Below are 21293 nucleotides of genomic sequence, written 5' to 3' on the forward strand. Positions count from 1 at the left end.
CAATAAACCCCTTGGAACTCCATACAAAGGACCCCTCCCACCTCTTTGTCCCCGACGACGCTGCAGGAGCTGTCCGGCTCTGTGTGTATGAGTGATTGCGAGTATCCACCAACTACGGTGTGTCAGAGTGTGTCCGAGTGCGTTTGTGCGGCAACCCCCCAGAGCTGCTCTGACAAGGACGCGATCGGGACGGCCGCAATGCTCTTTCCACCCCCCCTCCTCGCATCGCGTCAGCGGTCAGTTCATCACACACTGTGCTTCTCCTTCCTCCTCAAGGGGGAACTGCTCATAGTCTTCACCTGCTTCAGAATAAGGTTCCTCCATCAGGAACAGCCCATAAACTGTTCCAACACGAGTTCTTCTTACAGGCCACAGCCACTTATGAACCACTTCAGCATGGGTTCCTTACACAGGGTGCAGTCCCTCAGGAAAAGACTGCCCTAGCATGGGATCACAAGTCCTGACAGCAAACCTACTCCAGTATGGGCTCCTCTCTTCACAGGTCCTGTCATGAGCCTACTCTAGCATGGGCTTCCCACAGCCCCTTGAAGCTGTAACCTGCTCCAGCATGGGGTCCTCCATGAGCTGCTGGTGCATCTCTGCTCCACCATGGACCTCCATGGGTTGCAGGGGCACAGTCTACCTCACCATGGTCTTTATCACAGATTGCAAGAGAATCTCTGTTCCAGTTGAAGTCGCCCTTGTATATTTTTTTCCTCCCTTCTTAAATGTATTATCCCAGAGGTGCTTCCACTGTCACTGATGAGTTCAGCCTTGCCTAGCAGTAGGTCTGTCTTGGAGGTGGCTGCCATTGGCTCTATCAGACATAAGGGAAGCTTCTAGCAGCTTCTTATAGAAGCCACCCTTGAAGCCCTGCCCAGCTACCTAATACTTACCACACAAACCCAATACAGCTGTTCAGGTAAATGATTCTCACTAATGCAAACAGAATGTACATGAGCCTTTACACGACCTCTTTGTATCAGTTTTCAGAGTATCTACTAACAGGAGAAAGATTTAAATATCAATCATTTTACAAAACCTTACATTTAAAAGACTATGTGCTTGCAGTATTACAATACAAAGCAACTATAGTGCATTTTTAAATTAGTATAACCAATTAACGGCATCTTGCTGATGTATTTGATCTATTCAATTATGTTAATTAAAACTTTTGTGGTGGTTGAGAGCTTTTGGAACTGTTGTCGCAGAAAAAGTTTTATGAAAAAAGTTATTAAAATTAGGTATACAATTTTCCCAAGTGACCTGTTACAGAAAGGAAAATTAATATGCTATTATGACTCTGAGTCAGAAAAGCTTCTGTATGAAATGGTTTAGCTTTTACCAATACTATAAAAATAAGACAGAAAAAAAAAAGCTGAATTGCAAAGAAGGAGAAGGGTATTAAATCAAAGAAAAGGGTTATAAGCTTCTAATTCTATATGTAGAGTCCAAATCTTATCTCAATAAAATCTGTGGGAATTTCAGTATTCAATTTGGTATGTCAAGGACTTCACTTTAATTAAGTACAAACTTAAAGCAGATACACCCATATAATTGTTAAAACAACGGAATATGTAACTAAATAATGTCACCTTGGATCCACAGTCAAGTATAAAGTGGTTTTAAAAAGACTCCAGCATTAATTAAGCAAATAACAGATCTCTTCATCCTAGCAGTTGCTTTGTTTTGCTATCTTGTTATATAGAGGCAGGATGACTAACTTCAGTCTTCATACATCACAAAAACCTATCAACACTTCCTGACATACAATTTGGCAACACTTAATGCATGACAATAAGATTTGCCTTGTAAGGTCACTTACACGATAAAGCATTGGAGACAATTTCTTTTCTGGAAATCCCTTTACACAAAAATGCAGAAGTATTCAGTTTAGAAATAGATATCTAAGTCCACATTTTGAATCTTTCTTTTTGGGTCTTCTTAACTGCATGCCTATCTTTCTTACTATCATACTTTTCTGAAGGCCCAAGAGTGCATTTCAATTTTATGACAGGGAATGAAAAGCACTTGTCCTGATTTCTCTGTAACATGCAATCCACCAATATATTTTATACATACACAATAGTGTATGGTAGCAAAAGGGTTTCAAATGAAATGTGGCGTAATTATGGACAGGAAAATTAATATAAATATTCCTAAATAGTTTCTGTTTCACAAACTTTGATATGATGACTCTATACTCAATCCTTTGAGCCTTTACACATTTAAGGACAAGCTTTGCAAGCTTTGCAAAGCTTTAGTAAGAAAGAGATCATTGGTCAAGAAAATAATTCCCTTTTGTCCCAATTTTATTCCTAGAAAAAGTAAATATCTTGGAGAAGAACATCACTAGACATCTATATAAATGACATTGTGATGGATTTCGGTGTTATTTTATTTTGCTGTGCATCTGGAATACTATATTATACACATAACATAGAAAAGTGTTGGGGAAGATGAAACAGGAAAGCCTTATAAATATGATTGCCTGACAAAAGATTTTGGGAATATGAAAACTACAGGCGACATCGAAATGAAAGCCATTTTTGAAATACCAAGTCTTAGTTACTGAACAACTGGAAAACAATGGTATGGCCAACTGAAGGTAATCCCCTCTTGATTGAACAATACCCTCTGCTTGCAGGCAGGTCCAAGGGTCAGAGCAGACCCTACTAGCTCAGCAGAAGGGGTCCAAAGAGTAGTTTTTAGGAGTTAAGATGTAACACTCTATGGTAATATAATAACTCTTATAGGCTGTATGTAAATGCTATAGGATTTGTATCTTGTATTAGATTGGTTAGTGACAATTAGAATATTCAGTACAGAAGATGATTTATTGTATTGTAACCAGGACTTCACGATTCCATTCCATTCTCATCACTACTTCTTCTTCACTCTCATTCCTCTCTCGCTCTCTTTACTTACCCGCTTACTCTCTTGCTCTCTTGGGCCTGCTCAGAGCTGCAGCTGGCAGCTCTAAGCAGTGCCCCTATACCCACGCCCTATGCAATAAACCGCATGTTCCAAGATCTGACTTCACAGATCTCTCGTCTCCGTCCGTCTACGCCTGGTCCAGACTGAACCCCAAGGCACCCGCAAAAAGTTTTCATCTACCTGTGTATGTATATTTCGGTATGAAAAACTATTGTAACAGACGAACGCAGACTTTTCTTAATGTACAATTTCTTATGAACTTTCAGACAGTGGTAACCATTACACAGAATATTTCTCATTTTTTAAAACGGGTGTCAGGCATATATTATTGCTCTTTAGAGGAGTTAAGATGGCGTATAGAACTGGTAGAGGCAGATTAAATGCCTAAAGCAGATCAATATTTTGAACCGCAATACTAAGTCCAAAGACTAATCCTTATTATGTTTCAATGAGCACTGAATAGCTTACATAGCTTCTTCATCCATACTGCCAGCTCTCCAGGCATGAACCAGCTCTAATATGGGAGCTGGACAACTCTGGATATAGGACAAACTGTTCCAATGCAGCTTTTCATCCATCTCACTACACAATCAGAACAGATGTCACAGCACTTATGTATGCAGGCACTGACCACAAAGTTGTGAGAAAATTATTCTAGAAGGCATAATGAAAACATCGTATTTCTGTTGATGCAGAAACTGAACTTGCTTTTCTTGAATCATATCTTCTGTCATCTTTCAGTCCCTCTTTTCATGTAATCATTGTACATATTGCATAGGTTATACATATAAATACATATATAGATACGTCCATTTCAATTTACCACGACATCACAAAATTGACTTACAAACACTTCTGTAATTGAGCACTGAAAAAAAGTTTTTATCATGCAGTTATTATGAGTCTTTGTTGGGATTGTTAGTTTTGCTTCTGCTCTTCATTTGTCACTTCACTGTATTGCAGCATGGCACACAAATATGGAGTTTTTTATATATAAACGTTGTAGTAATTGGATTCGGGATACATTCAGAATACAAGGTATCTGTCACAGCAAAATTGTTCATTATCTAGGAAGGACAGATAATCCTGCTTAAAAGATGAGTTATTATGCACAAATCCTCATAACTAATCTAAATTAGGAGGGAAAAAAAGAATTTAAAAAAGAATAAAGTAGTTAGTGATGTTTTAATTGCTACTGAGTGTTGCTTTTGTTCTTATCTCAACCTGGTAATCTCCACCTTTTGTGTCTCCTACCAGAGGTGGAAGGGGAGTGAGTGAGTCACGAGGAGGGGCATTCCCGTATGTCTGAAACCTCAAAGTTCACGTTATATGTTATAGAAGTTCAATGCTGTCATAGGTTAGCAAGCATAGTCCCGGAAGGGATGTCCTTGCTAAGGGGTGCTTACAGCTTCCTCTGGGACCTGATAGAACCTATCAGCTGGCCAGTCTGAATATGGACAATTCTTTAAGCCACTTAAAGTTGTGACTGCCTCTGTGATACACACTTAAGAATAGACAAACTCCCCCGCAAGCTCTCTCTCGTTTCCGGCGCTGGGACAGGTGGCTGCGGCCCCGTGCGGGGCCCAGTGGGCCCAGCCCAGGCCCTGCTCAGGCCAGGCCAGGCCAGGCCACGGCTCCAGGATGACCCTCCTGGGCCCCCCCCCCCCCCCCCACCCAGCAGGGCTGTGGGCAGCCAAAGCGGCTCAGAACCCCCCCTCCTCTCCTTTGCAGCCAAGATTTCAGCAAAGCGGCACCTCTGTCCGGCACAGGTCAGGTGACCAAGAGCGATAAGCCACACAGCTGCAAGGCCGAGGTGAGATTAACCCTTTTATTGCTGTGAAGAGCTGAAAACCTGAGGGAAGAGGAAGAGGAGATGCTTAAAGCTGAAATTCTGTTGTGAAGCTAGGATATGTCAGCATATCCCGTTGTAATTTCATGAAGATATGGGGGGTGGAGTGTTCAGCTCGTAAGCAAAAGCACCTGCGCTGAGATAGGCAGATGCTGACGCAGCTGTAATTTCATGAGAAGTTTGGACAGGGAGAGATGGACCAGATGAGGACTTCAGCTCCAAACGGGAAAGGAGAAAACCTCAGTCCCTAGAGATGGACCAGATGAGGACTTTTGCTCCAAATGGGAAAGGGGAAAACCTCAGTTCCTAGAGATGCTCCCAGAGATAGTCCTAACGATGAAGATGAGGAAGACCCTTTGCTCCCAGGGAAGGAGAAGGGCCTCTGTTTTTGTTTCTGAACGGCTCAACCTTAAAATTGTACCCAAAAAACTTCAAGAGTGGACTCTCGAAAGCAGTTGCGGGAAAAGCTGCAAGTCAGGGGAAGGGACTCACACACGAGCAGAGAACCAACCCGGGCGGCTGTCTCAGTGTGATACTGTTTTCATAGCACGAGCAAGAAGAGACTTCTCTTTCTAAATGGACTGAACAAGGTTATTATGGAAGTGGTAAACAGACTGAACATCTTAAGGGTTGTCTTTTCACATTGTCAGTGGGAGAAGGGAGGAAGGTGTGGGGAGGAGGAGAGTTCTGAAGGTGGTATAATTTTTTTTCCTTCTTTTAGGTCTGTTAATAAACTTCATTATATTCTTTCAAGTTTGGTGCCTGCTTTGCATTTCTCCTAATTCTTATCTCACAGAAGATAAACAGTAATGAGTATTTTGGACCAAACCACTACACTAAATTGGTGTTTCTGCCCGGTTACAAACCGAACCCACTACAAACGCCTATCACTTTGATTGAATTTACCGATTCCTCGAACTAAAAACACTACTTAACACCTAAAACTGACAGAGGAAAAATAACACAAATCCATAATGTCCTTATCTGTGTAAGTAACAAAGGTTATTATATATTAACTTTTTACTTCATAAATCCATTAACATCATTAACTAAACTTGTCCAACAGATTCATGGCCTCATCTATAGCCAACTGAAATAAAAGAGAAGCTTTCCACTGAAGTCCTTTATCTGATGCCTGTTAATCTCCTTCACACAAGACAAGTTTGTCTACAGACAACTCAGGAAGAGGAGAAAGCCATTTGGCCTACATTTCTACAACACTGCCTAATTAAAAAGTCACCACATTCACTTAATTCAGCTTGCTTTCATGTTCTCAGGAGAGCAGTTTGAAAATGTTCACTAAGATGATGATACCCATTAATCAGCTTATTTTTCAAACTCCAGCAAACTGCTGGAGTACCTACAAAAGTATTTTTTTTACGATTTATAGTTTGATGCTTCATCAGCTGTGAGCAAAAATATCTTTTGCAGTAGTTTTGCAAGGTGCAGCAATATCTTTGTGTCTGTATGGGTAAAGTAGATGGCTAGGGAATTTCAAAACTACTTAATTTTGGTAGCTGTAAATTACTACCCATGTGTATTTACAGATTCAATTTGCAGTTACAAGGATGGGATTATTCTAATAATAACTTCTTTCCTACTTACTCTGCCTTAATTACAATATCAAAATGATAGTAATGCAGCAGAAATAGTTATTTTCTGCATTACTTCTTTTTTCATTTGTTTCCCAAATTTTAATGCTTTTTATATGTAAATATCTAAAGCAAATATATAAAATATCTGAAAACAAAAACAACAGAACTGCAGCCACAACAACAGTGAATGACATGACTATACCAGAAAAATAAGTGAATAATAACAACTTCAAAGGAATTTCAAGTACATGCTCCAAATGATTGTATTATGAAGTATTGTTATGGGAAAAGGACATACTGAATGTACAACACTTCTCTGTCTTTAGTTCCTATTTACTTTAAGTCTAAAAGCTAAGACAGTATCAGGAAAGTTAAGACAGCACACATTTCTTTCGTCACACTTAGTCTCCTCTTTCAAAAAAATGGAAGTTCAGGTTAAGTATGGCCTTTCCACACTTAAATATGGCAAGTGTAATCAAAGAATCATTAATTTGTCATTATTTCAGTTCAGACAAGAACTTACCTAAAAATGGATCACTGTATTCTGTATCAGACAGCTTAAGCAAGTTGTTTTCCAAAGTCTCCATCACTTTAGCTGGAATAAATGCAGTATCTGTATCAGCATTCACATGTATTTTGTAAGTAAAGGAATCTTTACTTCAAAAAAAAACTTTTTAAAGCTGTCTGTAACTCAAATAAAAAACTTTGGACTGAAATTTTGAAGAGCACTTTCTATCAATAGAAAAAACAGCAAGATCACTTTAATGAACACTTTCAGTCTATTCCTGAGAGAAATTTAACTCAATAAAATAACTCACTAGAACAATAATTAATGCCCAGTGTCTGTCAACATTAAGGAAAGACTTATCAAAATCTAGTAGCAGAAGTCAGGTAAGTTAATTTATTCTACAAAGGTTCACACACAGCTGGCAATACAGGATGGCAACAGTTGGCAACAGGTGACACATAGTGATTGGGATTCCAACTAGACTAGTTTCTCTGATAAGGCACGTGTATCTGTTAAAATTAGAAATCCTAAAATAAAAGTAGTTCCTTATTCCAACACATGCTAAATTTTGGAGGGATTTTCTCCATTCGCTCTTATTCTCTCCATACCACTCTTCCCTGATTCTACTGTTTGTGAATGAATGCATCTCCTCCTACATGTTCATATATAAAGACTTTTGTTGCCAAAAGCCTAATATTTATTCTTTCTTTTTCATCTAGGACAGACTACAGAATACTCTTCTCCAGCATAAATGAGCAACACTTTCTTGTCTTGTTTCCAGTGAGAAGAAAATAATGTCATTATTGAGAAAAATAAAAACTAGTTTAAACCTCACTTCAAACATTATAAAGATTCACTCAAGAACCTGCTAATATGATATGTGCAGGTGTTTTGTGCAAAAATATTTCTTCAACAAACCATAGATCTCTAAATAAATCAGAGTTTATCAGTGCTGGAACAAACTCCTGAAAGAGAAGAACCTCCTACCTCGTTCTGACACTACATCCACTGTAGCTATCGATGTCCCTGCACTTAAAGGCTGGGGCTGGAGCTGTGGCTGCACACGATTTGGCTGCAGAAATGATGAATGCTTGCTCAGGCTCTGAGGATGTGTTTGGCTCTGGGCGAGGCATGGCATAGATCTTCTAGAAGGTTTTAATGGGTGCTCTTTCATTGTCTCGCTCTTGCTTGTATTCATACCTGAAAAAGCCAAAATAAAAATAACATAATAAGCTCTACCATATTAGGTAATGACAAAGAAAGATAGCTAATTATGAAACCACTTAATAAGCAACTCCTCAACTAAACAAAGATGTCACGCTATAAGGTTTGAAGTTATTAAAAAATAACCTAATGAACAAAAATACAGCTGCTAATAGTATTCTATTCTGTAAAATATTTACATTATCCATTCAAAACTACAAAAATTTCCCCTTCACCATTATGGAAATATATTAATGCTTTTAATCCTTTTACCTATTGGGTAACCTTTGTGAAAAAACATTGTAGAGCAACAAACAAATGCGGCAAAAAGACCCCAAACATTCCAGGGTCATTTAGAACAAAGCAGCTGTGACAATGATTTGTCTCTTAAGAGTTGCTCCTGAGTGACACAGAAATAAAGTAGCTTTCCTAAGTTTACATGGAAGAAAAACTCATTATTATACAACTCGTGATTCAATACAGAGCATTGACACACACAGTCCTTGTAAAAATTAAATCAACACTGAGCAGAATCCAAGTCCACTATTGTAGTTAGTCTCTTTCACTACACTATTTCTCTGCTTAACAGTACAATTTAATTTACAGCATGTTTTTATAAATCTTAGTTTCTTAGTCATGTATTTTACCTCTCTTGGCTGTGCTAGAAATAAGTAAGTAATCTAAACATTTATCCTTCTTGAAGTGTCACGAACTTCCAAGGAACCTTCCCCATCAAAATCTGTGCCACTCGAAGAAGGACGTCACACCCAGCAAGTCTCTTTCTAATCTAAACACAATTTTTAAAGTTTCCTGTCTGACCATCCAAGAGCCACTGCTGCAGTCAGACCTGCACCACCTGAGCTGGGACTGAGGCTCAGTGGCTCCAGTGAGCTGATGGGTGCACCTCTTGACTGCCTGCATATCCCACACTCATATGGTCAGAACAAGGTTTCCCTACCAGCTCAACACCAGGTTTTTCACAGCAGAGTCTCAGACGTCTGGATCCTTTAAGTAATTCAACCATGTTGCAACAAGTAACAGATCGAGCTGGGTGCCTCTGAGGAGGAGAAAAGGAAACCCTGAGGTTTTATACCCTCACTGTCTAAGCGCACAAAAGTCTGGGGCCAGGGCCATGGGCTCCTGCCGTATCTCTGAGTGTCTCCTCACCTGCCAGGACCCACAGGTCCCCAGGCCCTTTGTTATGCAAAGGGTCGGCAGTTCACGGCCTCTTGTCTCAGGCTCCTGACACCCAGACCTCAATCTGCAGCTGTCCTGCAGCTGCACACCAAGCTGCCTGCACTAAATGTGTTCCTGAACATCACAGTCTACAAAGATGGTCCTTTGATTAGCAGGATACCCCCATATATAACCATAATAGCTAAGGTTTAAAAGGGCCTTTCCTTTAAAAACTTCCATCGAGCTCACGGACAATGCTTTGTTATGTGTGTTTCTCTTATCAAGAAATGCAGAACTTTGTTAGACTGAGGACAATTCTTTCCAATTCTGCAGCACAGCGTAACTGTTCTTGGTCAGACAAGTATTTAGTACCAGGTGAAGATAGACAGGTAAGCTTCTGTTGCCTCAGACGGTGCCATAAATTAAGGTCTTTAAATAAGTATGAGCAGACAGAATCCTGCTTCTTAATGAAATGGATGCTGTGTGACAGCAGAGAATGCAGTGGGCACTGGGTTGGGGCACTTGACAATGCCTTGTTCAGAGCAGAGCAATGCCCCATATGCCTGTTGTGCTATTTCCAAGGTTTCTAGGGAGTCTCCTTTATAGCTCTTCCTAAATGGACATGTTTATTACACAAAAATCTACAGTAGTTAGACACAGCAATGGGTAATATAGAATAATATATAAAGACATGTACTTCATAGTTGTTCTGGATGGCTTTAATGATCGATTTCTTAAGCAGGGATAGGCTGTCAGTGACTATGGACCCCACTGCATAATTACTGTTGTCAAAGAGAAATGTTTCTTTCATCTATACTGGAGTCAGTATGTGTAGCAAGATGAATCACTACAACTAAAGAAATTTATGGTAATGCAAATAACATATACCAGCATTCAATTTTAACCACAATTTCAGTGATACGTATAAAAAAATACAATATAATTCTTTTATGAGGTAGTGCCTCAATTCAAAAGAAAATTATTCCCTTTTGCTCTCTCTTACTCTATATTCCCCTGCGTCATTTCAAACAGATTCCTTAATACCATGCTGCTTCTGCACGGAGAAAGAGAGTCATAGCAAAGTAACCTCACAGCAGATTTGCTGTTATGCTAGTGTTATGATCCACCTTAAAATCTAAAAAAGTTAATTCATACTCTGCTACTGTGTCAGAGCCCAGTTCTGTGATATGCTAGTTTTGATGGCACTTGCTGTTGCATGCAAATGCTTACCGAGCTCTGGCACATGAATAGCGTGTGGCTAACATCATCAATTGGGTCACTAAATTGATTTACTGAAATTATTTTCATTCCTTCCTCTCTTTTCCATAAAGCTGTTTTCTAGACTATGTCTTTCCAACTAGAACTTTGTTACACAGTCCTTGCTTGTTCAGGGATCTTCTCATCTGCAATAGCAGACATGTATACACCTAGCAGAAAAAACCCAAAATACTTGTTTTTCTATTACAACCCCATTTATTGGTTCTTTCCCTACAAAATATTCCTCTGGCAGCTAGAATAAGCATGGAAATGATTATAGCATTAGTACAGAAATTTCTCATGTTGTTGAAAAAGTTGATTAATATTTATGGTTTAATTAGACCCTGCCTCTTTTATTTTAGCACTTCCGCCTTGGAAAGTCTTCTTTCCAAGGGAATGCTGGGGACTCCTGTTATAGAGTCAAATCTCTACATGGCTCGAAGTCAGAACAGAGAGCTGTACTACATCTCATAGCTTTCTGATAGGGCAGGCAGGAAAGATGGAGCTACAATATGATAACCTTTTCTGGTTTTTAAATTAGTAACCACAATTTAACGCATGCTCAATATTATGCCAATCTAGAAAGACTCTAAATGAAGCAACCTCTCAGAAGCCTTCAGGTTTTGGCCATTAGAAACATAAAGGAAAAATTTTGCTATGCCTCATTGTGTGAAATACCGACTCAGTTGATCATTTTGGTACTGTTAAGAAGAAAACGTGTCTTTCATTTGCTCCTAATTTTAGATGAGGAAAGTTTGGCAGCTAGTCCATATGCATTGTTAACTCAATGCTGGAAGCAAGGCTGGATCAGTGTCAACCTCATAAAAAACAGCCCAGTAACTATTCCCTATTTAATCCAGCATAAATCTAGCATAAAAAAGGAGTAGCTTCTATATGAGTCAAATCAATAAGATCAGCTTTAGAGATATGCTCTATAATAATATCCACAATCAATATTGACAACATGCAAGTCTTACCAACTACTCATTGTGACACCCCACCCCTAAAGGGAAGGGAACACACAAATGCACAGATGCTCATGGTTGAAAAGGAGCAACAAAAGTCAGAGGGTCTGCAAAAGCTTACAAAGTTCTATTAGTGAATTATACACTTGGCGTGGAAATCAGCATGTTAGCCCCTTATCTCCTAGTATAAACACACAGCAGTGGATTTTGAGTACAGGGTAGGGTGAAAGAAAAGAGAGAGAGTAGGAGAGAGAGTTTAAAGAGGGGGAGAGGGAAAAGAAAGAAAGGAAGAAAGAATGAAAGATCACCAATCCTGGCTCCAGTGTTGATTCAACTGATGGGGTGTCCAGGGTCCTGGAGGCACTGCACAGGCTTTGCAGGGGTCCCATTTGATAGACAAGTTTTCCCTGCCCTGGAGCTAAGTTTCTCATTTTCTATGCAAATTAGTTATCAAGTGCAGTTTGTTCTTCTAGACTTTTTTGGAAAGGGCTCAGAGGGTCAAGGGTCTTTGATGATCTTAATCCTCCCCTACTGAGTCGACCTTTGGTCAACAGACCATACCCACTTCTCAACCTCATTCTTGTGCTGTACTGTGTTGTGCTTATCTCCAGGACTTAGAATGAGGACATGTGTCCCAGAGATATCCTACCACCATATGGCCCCCTTCAGCAGCTACGTCCTGTTCTTTTCACAGCTTGCTCTTACCAACAATTCTTGATTGACTCCACGGTCATCTGGCTATTGGTATTTGAGACACACACATTAGCCCCTTTTCTTCTGGGCCTCTACATTCACCTCATCAAAAGTGTGATTGAAAAAATACCTTCCTAATTGTAAAAAACTTGTGTAAAGCCTTTGCCTTTACATACCGTACAACACTAACTAAAATTAAATGCCATTCATAAAACACATTAACCAGACTGAGAACCTGATAAATCTCAAGTGTTTCTGTCAATAGCATCATTACAATTAGAATCTTTAATCACATAAATTATGAAGAAAAGCTTGCAGTGTTTTTCATTACGTTTAAATGCGAAAGCGTTTTAACAGTGTCAAGTGTGAAACCTCAGTGTGGAAGATCATGTAGTTTTCAATACTCAGTGGATGTAACAGGCACCTACTGTTAAAGAATAAGCTCATTCTGATTGGCAGCTGCATCTACAAATAAAACCTTAATGTAGGATAATTAGTCTATTAAATTCCGAAAAACCGTAACCAAGAGATACTTAATAAGGAATAACAACTTATTTCAGTAACAGCGGAAGTTTTCTTATCTATTTGTAAGACCACCACACATACAAAAGGTATTCAGTTTCATATATTAGACCTGTATTTGAATAAGCCATCCATACTTTCCTTTTTTTTATATAAAAGCTAGACTCAAACTAGATAACCTTTATCTTCATTTTATATTCCTACAGAGAAAAAAAAAATACCACAGCATCTGTGGGAAGAGATGGAATAAAGTCGAGTTACAAGTTGTAAAACCTGCCTGCAGAGGCACATGGCAGCACAAAGGAGCATATGGTGGCACAGAGAGGCTTGTCTCCACCGGACCCTGGGGGGAGGAGGTGTCACACGGCAGACCCCTACGGAGAGGAGCCTGCTGGGAGCTGACGGACAGGCGAAGAGCAAGTGATCATCCCATAAAAGGAAGAGTGTTGCTGATGTGGCAACACGGGATAGGTCATGTAGTGAAGATTACCATATAAGGAAATACTGTGCCTTAGAAAAGCGTATAAAACCAGCTCACTTCTTTGAATAAACAATCCAGATTCCTTGCTGGTCTGGGTCTGTGCATGAATCACTGACAAGCATCAAGTATTGTTACTATATTAGCACTCTTAAAAAGTCTTATCATGGCTGAAAAAAATTAATTAATCCTTTTCTTGAGAAGAAAAAGAAAACATGAGACACATACTAAACGTGGCTAAAAACAGCCTACATGGATGAAACCTCTTTCTCTTCATCACTATCAGAATGTCATGAAAGTTTTGGAATCCAAATTTTTAAGTATATTTTTCAGATCATCTTAACTGCCTTTTACATTGTGAAATAAACATGTCAACACAGAATCATACAATCAATTAAGTTGGAAAAGACATTTAAGATGATCAAATGCAACCGTAGATCATCAAGTTCAATATTACTCCTAATAAAAGTTTTAAATGCAGCCACTTGGATGAGTGTAACTTCAAGGCTGGCCAGTAATTACATCCTGAATGATAGTAAGTCGTTATGATACTATTTTTCAATGTCATCTCCCTACACAAATAACACTGATGATAACATTGAGCCTCATCTTTATAAATCAATCATGCCTTTGAAGATTACTTCAATTAAGTACCATAACTTTATTTCAACCTTTTGCAGGTTTAAGTACAGTGAAAAGATGAACATATAAAATTAATTGTAAATGCCTATACTTCTGCTAGGTTTTCTTTTCTCTCATGATAAGATGTGAGAAACAACCTTCAATCCAGAAGCAGAGCTGAGGAAAGACAAAGGAACTGATGGAATTATCTGAAAGCTCTCAATGAAAACACACATACACGACAGGACTTATAAAAATATATTATAAGATCAATTAATGATTTAAAACACTGCAACCTGGTATAACAGTTTTCAGAGATGGTGAATTTTTCCCCATAGATCTTGTAAACAGGATCAACATTTTGTGCAAGCTTCAGTTTCTAATTTTTAACAATACGTTATCCATTAGATTAAAAGAAAGCTATTACTTTGATAGTCCAGAGATTTTTATACTAAATCACCTCTTTTTTAAATTTATTTTTCTGATGAGCTCTTTAGAAAGACCTTCAGTATAGCATTACAAGGAAGGCTTAATGGAACTCTACCAATATTTCAGCTTTTTTCTTTGATTTGACAATAGAGCAGCACTCAACCTTCCAATAGCACTGTAACAGCCACAATGACAAAAGTTTAGAAGCCCATTAGCCGTTTTGGGTATAGGCCTTGCACGGACAATAATTTTTATTTATAAAGAGTTGCCCCTTGCAAAAATAAAAATCCCCGAGATGCTGTTTCCCAGGAAAAGACTCCCAGCTTCTGTTCTGAAGTGCTTATTGTTGGCCAGCACTCCATTTAGTGAGATATTCAGTACTCAAGACCTCTGGGCGTTACTTCCAGGTCACTACTAAAAATACCAGCTATGGTTAAAAGTGATTCCTAGAGAATCTACTGGAAAAGAAAATTAAGGAATAACCATTTTGCTGGTTTTAAGTTTCTGAGTTTTATATTTGTGTTTGGGTTCCCATTTGATATCCCCATTAATTTGGAACTCTATTTAATACTCTCTAGAGACATCATCTTCACCTAGGCATTTCAATTGCACCAGGGGAAACAAACCAATAGTGCAACAAAATCTAAGGATTTAAAGAATGCAGAAGACATTCCTCCCATTTAAGTTAGGTTTACAAACAGAATTCTGTTGTTCTGCACCTTGGATTGCAAACTTCTTTTCAACAGCCATGGTCTATACGGGTTCAGAGTGTGGCCAGGGATAACAGCTTTGGTGAGTGTGGGGCCTTGGGAGAGATGGGTGGGCCTAGTCTGGCAAGAGGCAAGACAAAGAGCAGGAGGTGAGACAAAGAGTAGGATAGTTAATGGGAGATTGGGCAAGGAGATTGTAATCTGTAGCCGTTGAAGATGTAAAACAGGTAACCCTAGAAGCTGAAGTTGGTAGCTGCTGAACTGTTGGTTTGTTACAGTATATAAAGACGTGCCTTGTACTATAAAATTTGGCTTTGCATGCACTTGGCAAAGTCCATGTTCGGTCACCGATAATGGTCTTATTTTTGTCACAACTATAACAAATGAGGAGTAAACAACAAACAAACAAGGAAACCCTCAAGCATAGACCTACTACAGCGCTTTCATGGAGAACCAGAAATTACATTACTTCCTCTAATTACATCTCACACTCAGACCAGTGAAGCAAAGACCTAATTCCTTCTGGAAGCAGCAGGAAATTCAACTGCTGGAATTAAAGAACCACCTGCAAGCTGCCCAAAACTCTCCTTCATAATATAACATGAGGTTGGCCTTGCTCCCACATGGTGTCTATCAGGATAATTCAGATGAAAAACTGAAGTAAAGTCTATTAATTTAGAAACCTTTACCCTGATAGAAATTATATAATTAACTGACAGGATGAGAGAAGTAAAATTTTAAAGTATACATGTGTTCTCATTGCCACAGACAAGACAAAGATGTTTAATCTTTCTTTGCCTCTGTCTTCAACACCAGTGATGTGCTAAGGGGCCCCCAGTGCCTTGCCCCGGGCAGTAGGACCATGGCTGTGCAAATTATATACTCCCAGCTGACCCTGAACTTGTACAGGATGTGCTGGTCCAGCTGGATCCCTATACGTGTATGGAGCCTAATGGGATTCATCTGAGGATATCCAGGACCAGCTGATGTCATTGTGAGGCCTCTCTCGATTTTAGAGCAGTCTTGGGAATCCAGAGAGGTTCCAGTTGACTGGAATGTTGTCCCAATTTTCAAGAAGGGCAAGAAGGAGGACCCTGGAAATTACAGACCTGTCAGTCTCACTTCAGTCACTGGTAAAATTATGGAGAAGATTATTCTGCGAGGTATTGAAAAACACCTGAAGGACAATGCAGTCATCAGTCACAGACAGCATGGCTTCTCATGAGGGGAAAGTCCTGCTTGCCACACTTAATTTCCTTTTTATAATAAAGTAACCCAAATGGTTGATCAAGGGAAGCCCATTGATGTAATCTTTTTTTATTTCAGTAAAGCTTTCGATACTGTCTCTCACAGTATCCTTCTGGACAAAATGCCCATTCCACAGCTGGATAAACTCATCATGCAGTGGGTAAGCAAATGGCTGGGCACACTGAGCTAAACTGATTAGGGTGACATCAGGCTGGTGACTAGTCAACAGTGGGGTTCCACAGGGCTCCATCTTTGGCCCTGTGATCTTCAATATCTTGTTAAAGGACTTGGGTGCAGGAATTGAAGGGATAAGAAGTAAGTTTGCCAATGATACTAGGTTGGGAGGAGCTGCTGACTCCCTTGAAGGTAGAGTAGCCCTGCAGAGACTTCAACAAATTACAGAGACCAGCAATCACCAACTGCATGAAGTTTAACAAGGAAAAATGCCGGATTCTGTACCTGGGATGGGGCAAGCTTGGATGTATGGACAGACTGGAGAAGGCGAGGCTAGAGAAGAGTAAGGGACGTGGAAAAATCCTGGTCAACAGCAAGTTGAATATGAGTCAACAGTGTGCCCTGGCAGCCTGAAGGGCCAGCTGTGTCCTGGGGTGCATCAGGCACAGCATTGCCAAGCAGTCAAGGGAGGTGATCGTCCCCCTCCGCTGTGAGCTTCTGCAGCCTCATCTTGAGACCTGGGGGCAATTTTGGGTGCCGCAATAATAGAAAACATCCAAAGGAGGGCTATGAAGATGGTGAAGTGCCTATGGGAAGCCGCACAAGGACCAGCTGAGGTCACTTGGTCTGTTCAGCCTGGAGAAGACTGAGGTGGGACACCATTGCAATCTACAACTTCCTTGTGAGGGGAAGAGGAGGGATAGACACTGATCTCTTCTTTCTGGGGACCAGTGACAGGACCCCAAAGGTACAGCACGAAACTGTGTGAAGGGAGGTTTAGATTGGATATTAGGAAAAGGCTCTTCATCCATAGGTAGTTAGGCACCAGAATAAGCTCCCCAAGGAGGTGGTGACAGCCTACCAGAGTTCAGGAAGTGTTTGGACAGCACCCTCAGGCACATGGTGTGATTTTTGGGGAAGGGCCTGGAGTTGGACTTTGATGATCTTTATGGGTCCCTTCCAACGGAGAATATCCTATGGTTTTATGTATCTACAAGTTTTAGAAAAGTTATTGCAAATTGAAGGAGAGCGACATTTTATACAGGCAGGTAAGTGACAGGACAAATGGGAATAGTTTTAAACTAAAAGATGAGAGATTTAGATTAGATGTTAGGAAGAAATTCTTTACTCTGCAGGTAGTGAGACGCTGGAAGAGATTGCTGGAGAAGTTGTGGATAACCCATTCCTTGCAGCGTCCAAGGTTGGATAGGTTTGAGCAAGCTGGTCTAGTTGAAGATGTCTTTACCCACAGCACGGAGGTTGGAAAGATACTATCTTTAAGATACCTTTCAACCCAAACCACTCTATGATTCTATAATATTTAAGGTACATTATATGGAAACACAATTAAAAATTTCTTTGGGGGTTTGGGGAGAAATAAAGGCATTTAGCTCATTACATCTTTAAGGAGTACTGTTATAATTATGCACACAGAATTTGGAGAAAATGAAGTCTTCTATTACATTGGGGCCATATGTTGGTCCCAATAGCTCTTAGTCTTTTAGGCCCCCGGTACAACATGGATTGCCACCTATGCACGTAAGAACTGTTAGTATTCCCATTCAACAACCACATTACCAAGTTTAGAGTCAACATGATTCAGCTAAATTTTGAAAATAGCAGTTTTCACATCCTCACCTTACACTACTTCATCCAATTTTCTTCATTTTCTAATACAGGCCCCAAATCTATTCTTCCCTTATAGCTGTTTGAGAACTGCTTTAAGACTTCATTTTCTCATCATCTCCACAAGGAAATTACTTTTAGTGAAACAGGTTTTAGTTTATGTGTGGATGCTAAAAGGCAGGAGCAAAGAAATTTTCCAGCTAGTGAAGCATTTGTGAAGTCTTTCCTTTCCCATGCTTTAGCTGAGAAACAGAGAAATCCAGCTTCTCACAACTTCTCTGTGAAAGCTTTTGTTCTCATGAGAACTGGATGGACAACAGTTTGAGAGAATGTAAACCATTTCCACAGGTGCAGGTTGTTGTGAGAACAGCAGAATTGTTTTCAGTCTTGTGAGAATAATATTTGGAAATGGGTGTCTTACTTAAGGCTCAACCTATCACCTTGAGAGGTGGTGGGTGAATAGGCCAATCATGTAATTTCTTTATTGCGAACCACACTATAGAAGACTAGCTATTCATTAAATGGCTTTCCTCTGCTTCGGCCATATCATCTGACCTGGATTTATGTCGTGATTGTCACCGTTCTCTGGGGGAAACAGCAACATTTATGAATTTTAGAAAGCATCAAAATGGAAAGGAAAAATGCTCTTTTTTTTTTTGTCTGCAAAAACTGTAATGAAGTTAAATACAAAATGTTGCTTTTTAGTGCCGCTCAGTAAGGCAGGACTTATACTAAATTTAAAATATTAAAGAATACTGTTAATTTTGTACAAAACATGAGACTATCTTATGATCACTCTAACAAACAAAATAATACACTTTCCTGACAATATCTGTGTTAGTGAGATGTACTTTAGAAGCATTTTTAAGTCTCTTATTTGCAGATCACAACCTATACTTTTGATCTTTATTAACAAAGTGGGAGAGATACTATTGTAAAGAAAGGAACAGTTCAAAGAAGTAGAGTGGTGCTTTTTGCCAAGGAGGTCTACTCACCATAAAAAACATAATTAAGAAAAGTAAGTAGCTTTGAATATTGATTTCATTCTAAAGATTTGTGCAATACCTTTATAAAGTTTATCTCCATTAATATCTTGTCTTACATAAAATAAAGCCTAATTTTAACCAAATAAAACTGGTGCCTGGCTAATCAATAATACTTCCAATACAAATAAAGTAAAATATTTTTGTCCTTAATTGAACATGGGAATTAGAAGGCTTCTGAAGGCTGCTGACCACTCTGGAAGATCTACAAAGCTGCTATAAACATGTCTGCCAGAAAACATTAGAAAACCAACAAAACATTCTATTTTCTTCCCTGAACCCAACAACATATTAAATCTCTGGGAGGCTATATATCCTCATCAAAGCAGCCTATTCCTCAGGCCTCCTTCTCAGAAATCTTCAGAAAATGCTTTCTCACAGCAGCCTTGGGAGACTGGCACTGGTACAACTGAGTCGATTTAGCAACAATGTAATGAGGTTACTGAAAAGAAAGAAAGCACAATATTGCCTTTTTATAGACCAAGACAGGGCTTAAACGCACCAAGCATAAAATGAACAGGCATCAAGTGTTTTGATCTAGGTTATAATATTTATTTGTTAGCCAAACAAAAGAGGAAACAACTGGAGTGGACAGCCCAAGAAGACATAAAATTCAGGATGGTGGGGGTTTCTTTGATCTGTATATCAAAGCAGCTCCATTCCCTTTTCACCTTAGGAGGTTAAAGGTCAGACAGAAAACAGCTCCTCTGTGGGAAAGATCAATTATGAAATGTCTTTATTCACATTCTGTATTCTGTCATGGTTGGTCAGATTAGAAGTCAACAAGTTAGAAGTGGGGTCTTAGGACCTAATTCTGATTATGATTGATGCAACAATAAAGGTAATCAGGTAAGACAAAAGACAAAGTACATTACCAAGCAGTGTTATTTTGCGCACTTAACTAAGAAGTCAATAGGAATATGAAGACAAAGTTCTGGTTTTGCTCATCTTTCTGCATATATATTTTCAGAGCAATATATAAAACCTTTGTAAGGTCTGCATTTGGTATATAGGATAATGCACTGAACAGAGCAAATCAGAGCTTAAAACACAATATACCTCAGACTTGAGTGCAAATCTATCTGGAATTTAGTTCTGTAAGAGAACTGCATGACAAAAAAAGCAACTTGCAGATTACTTCAATTTGTATTTCAGTTCCAGAAATTGATCCAGAATTAGGAATGGCTGGTTAATTAGACACACATCGTGTGCACTGTGCTGCTTGAGGTCTTGCCCTGAACAGTGCTTAGGCATTTATCTACTTACAAAAAAAGAAGTCACTTATTTTGGTCACTGTATTTTCAGTCATAACCAATACTGCTCTACATATTCCCAGTCAGATCTGAAAAAATACCCCTAACCCTCCTCCCTCTCCTCCAACCCTGTCCCTAGATTTCAATTTACAAAGACAGACCTAGTTGTGGTTTATAAAACATGCCAGGCTCTTGGTCCTATTATTCAATTCCAGTAAGGTTGATTATATTCAGCTGAAAACCTGATGCTGGCAAAACTTCAGTGGAGAATTGCAGGTAGGCAAAAGGTACCCAGGACAATGACTTGGCTAAGGCTTACAGTATTTCCATGGGAAAAGTGCTGCAGTAAAACTGATTAAAAAACCGAATTCATGCCAGAAGATATTTTTGGGAGGATAATATTCTACTATGAATTGTATCTGAGTGTACTGAAGAATAAGTATTCTCAGAAAAAATTCCCAATATTTTTTGAGTAGAATTAGTACATACTTTATATAGATAGACTGGTGTAATTAAAGAGATGGTGGAAAAAGTAAGAATAATATAAACATTGAAAAAAATTATTAAAGAATAATAACACAATTTAATATTTTTGGTGGTAAATAAAAAAAAAACCCAACTCTGTGTACATTTTCCCATTTATCAAAAATATTAAGATGAAGAGAGATCCTACAGTTTTGCATGGATGAACAATATACCAGAAGTTTAAAGCACTGTACATCGCTTGAGATAGATTTTTGTGCATTGTGCAGAATGGATGGTCCTTTTGCAGAAAGTGGAGTCCTGTAACAGTGCTTTCAAAGCTGAGCAGGGTAGTGCTGCTTGTGGCCAGGCAGGTTATGGTGTACTCATAACACAGAGTGTAAAGTGCTGCAGTGTAAAATAAACCACGCATTTTTAAATGCAAGTTTAAACAAAACAGTTTCAATGGTTGGAAATAGTTAAATACAAACTTTTACTGAAAGAAACATAAAATATGGTGTAAGATAGTACTTTATTATAATAG

General features: G+C 39.1%; 1 protein-coding gene across 4 annotated transcripts in view; it reads right to left on the reverse strand.

Moving 5' to 3' along the window:
- Positions 1-21293, reverse strand: part of ANO3 (anoctamin 3) — a 198434-nt gene that overhangs the window by 85530 nt on the left and 91611 nt on the right. For 3 of the 4 annotated variants that reach the window (XM_042035650.1, XM_042035652.1, XM_042035654.1), the window contains exons 2-3: positions 7877-8089; positions 6905-6976 (exon numbers count right to left, since the gene is read on the reverse strand). In XM_042035650.1, the coding sequence (XP_041891584.1) occupies positions 6905-6976; positions 7877-8089 (285 nt within the window). The remainder of the gene's footprint in view (positions 1-6904; positions 6977-7876; positions 8090-21293) is intronic. The other variant, XM_042035651.1, reaches the window with a different exon arrangement.

The sequence above is a fragment of the Corvus kubaryi genome, unplaced genomic scaffold, assembly GCF_017639235.1.
Source record: "Corvus kubaryi isolate FWS band 111438036 unplaced genomic scaffold, C.kubaryi_AGA036_p1.0 37384, whole genome shotgun sequence".
In the NCBI taxonomy this organism is placed as follows: domain Eukaryota; kingdom Metazoa; phylum Chordata; class Aves; order Passeriformes; family Corvidae; genus Corvus; species Corvus kubaryi.